Raw genomic sequence first — 2,500 nt, 5'->3', positions numbered from 1 at the left:
AATGGGGTGTCGGGGGAGTGTCTCTCCTTGGGGCTCCTCCCTCCCGGTGCATTGTGGGGGCTGTAGTCAGTGGGGCTCCTCCCTCCTGGTGCATTGTGGGGGCTGTAGTCAGTGGGGCTCCTCTGCCCGTCACTGTGGCGGGACTGGGAGTCGTCTTCCGAACTGTTCCGTCCCGCTGGGCTCTGGGAAGCATCCTGATTGGCTCTATGGATCTCGTCCAGCTGGCTGAGCCTATCCAGAGCCTTACTGCGAGGCTTGGGGGTGGGCTTAGAGGGGGGCTCTGCAGTGGCAGCTAACGGCAGAGCGGCAGGAAGGAAGGAAGGAAGGAGATAGAGGGCAGATGAAGATGAGAAAAGGAAGGAATCATGTACCGCATACAGAGTTAGGCACAAGGGGGTAACACTGCGGAGAATGATGGGGTTGGATGATTCTAGTGTACTGGGGGCCAGGCGAGGCTAGGCTAGGCTAGGCTAGGCTATGCCCTGGGGTGTAGGGAGGAACTGATGCTAGTAGACTGGGGGCTAGGCTAGGCTAGGCTATGCCCTGGGGTGTAGGGAGGAACTAATGCTAGTGGACGGGGCTAGGCTAGGCTAGGCGAGGCTATTCCCTGAGGTGTAGGGAGGAACTAATGCTAGTGGACGGGGCTAGGCTAGGCTAGATGAGGCTATACCCTGAGGTGGGCTTTTCCTGGGACTGCTCTCGTCCTCCTGAGGGGCCGCAGGTTGTTGGGGCTTTTTGACTTTAGTGAATCTGTGTCTGCTAGCCTGCACTGCTCGGAACAGAGAGAGAGAGAGAGGGGGGGGGAGGGAGAGAGAGAGAGAGAGGGGAGGAAAAAGAGAGAGAGAGAGAGAAGAACAGACGGTTGAAGGACAAACAGACAGCAAGACAAACAGAGCAGTGTGACGAGTTGACAAAAGGGAAAGAGGCGTTTGAAGACGGAGGTGTGGAAGATGGAGGACGCAAACAAAGGAGCCCCGAGAACAAACACGCTGATGAATGACATCACTGATGAATGACACCACTGATGAATGACACCACTGATGAATGACATCACTGATGAATGACATCTAAGAGCAACACATTTTCCGGGTTTCTGTGAATCAGATAAACCAGGAGAAGTCAGCATCAACGATCCACTGTGTGTGTGTTAGGAAACACTAAATCTGCTAAAACCCTCACAGGACCACACAACAGCTGGCGGACTGTACTGTATGATCCAGGGGAGGCTGGCGGAAGTAGAAATCGGAGGACGGGGCTCATTGTAATGTGTGGAACGGAATGAGAAATGGTATGGAACAGAATGAGGAATGGTATCAAACACACGTTTGATGCCATTCCCTATTCCGTTCCATGTATTCCAGTGAGCCCTGTCCTCCGATGTCTGCCCCCCTGTATGATCCAAGGGACCACAGACTCCCAGTCTGAGGGTGCAGCTGTGCCCGAGGTAAGCTGCATTAAAGGGGAGCCCGGGGCGGGTGGGAAGCCAGTCACTCACCCAGAGATGCCAGAGAGTTAAACCAGAGCCTGTATTCACAAAACATCTCAGAGCAGGAGTGATTTTGTCTTTCAGATCATAATCAACACGATTATATGGATCACATGGATCAGCACTCCTACTCTGAGACGCTTTGTGAATACGGGCTCTGGGCCCTAGAGAGACAGACAGGCAGACAGAGACACAGATAGACAGACAGACAGACAACAGACAAGGCAACATCTGGCACACAGCCCCCTCTGCTGGCTGTTCACAGACACTACACACACTGCTGACCAAAAATATTACAGAGGAGACAACTAGTGTTGGCAAGCATGTTTGCTATTGAACCACACTATTGTCTAACCACAGATACCATGACTGCATCCACACAGATAGTAGCTGTTACCCTCTCCCGGTTTGACAGACAGACAGACAGACAGACAGACAGACAGATTGACAGACAGGCAGGCAGATTGATATTTAGATAGACAGATTGACAGACAGACAGACAGACAGACAGACAGACAGACAGACAGATTGATAGTTAGATAGACAGATTGACAGACAGACAGATTGACAGACAGATTGACAGACAGGCAGACTGATAGTTAGATAGACAGATTGACAAACAGACAGATTGATTGGTTGACTGATAGATGTTACCTCTCCCAGGTGCCTCCTCCTTGTCCTCCACCTCCTGCCACCATGGCACAGAGGCAGCTGGTGTCTTCTTCTTTGGTCTGTGAGGAGCGGATTTCCCCAAGCTGTCCAGAACACTGGAGCGCTTCCCGCTTCCCCCCAGATCCACCGACTCATCTGACACCGACTGGGAGGGAAGTCACACGGGTGTCACTCTGAGCTGAAACACTGAACCTGGTTGGTCCTCACACAGACTTAAGAAATGCATCAGAGAGTGGGACGATGGGCTGGTTTCCCAGACACAGATTAAGCCTAATCATAGACTACAAGCATCTTCAATAGAGATTTTCTTTTGAAAATCATTTTTAGTCCCAGAAATTAGGC

At 51.8% G+C, this 2,500-nt stretch overlaps 1 protein-coding gene across 1 annotated transcript in view; it reads right to left on the bottom strand.

Annotated features, from left to right (window-relative positions):
* Positions 1–2,500, bottom strand: part of cep162 (centrosomal protein 162) — a 24,880-nt gene that overhangs the window by 19,074 nt on the left and 3,306 nt on the right. Inside the window, 1 exon segment of the mRNA XM_083697915.1 lies at positions 2,141–2,303. Within this exon segment, the coding sequence (XP_083554041.1) occupies positions 2,141–2,303 (163 nt within the window).

The sequence above is a fragment of the Argentina silus genome, assembly GCF_951799395.1.
Source record: "Argentina silus genome assembly, contig: scaffold_146, whole genome shotgun sequence".
In the NCBI taxonomy this organism is placed as follows: domain Eukaryota; kingdom Metazoa; phylum Chordata; class Actinopteri; order Argentiniformes; family Argentinidae; genus Argentina; species Argentina silus.
The sequence above is the reverse complement of the archived record's forward strand: the minus strand, read 5'-3'. Positions and strand labels throughout refer to the sequence as shown.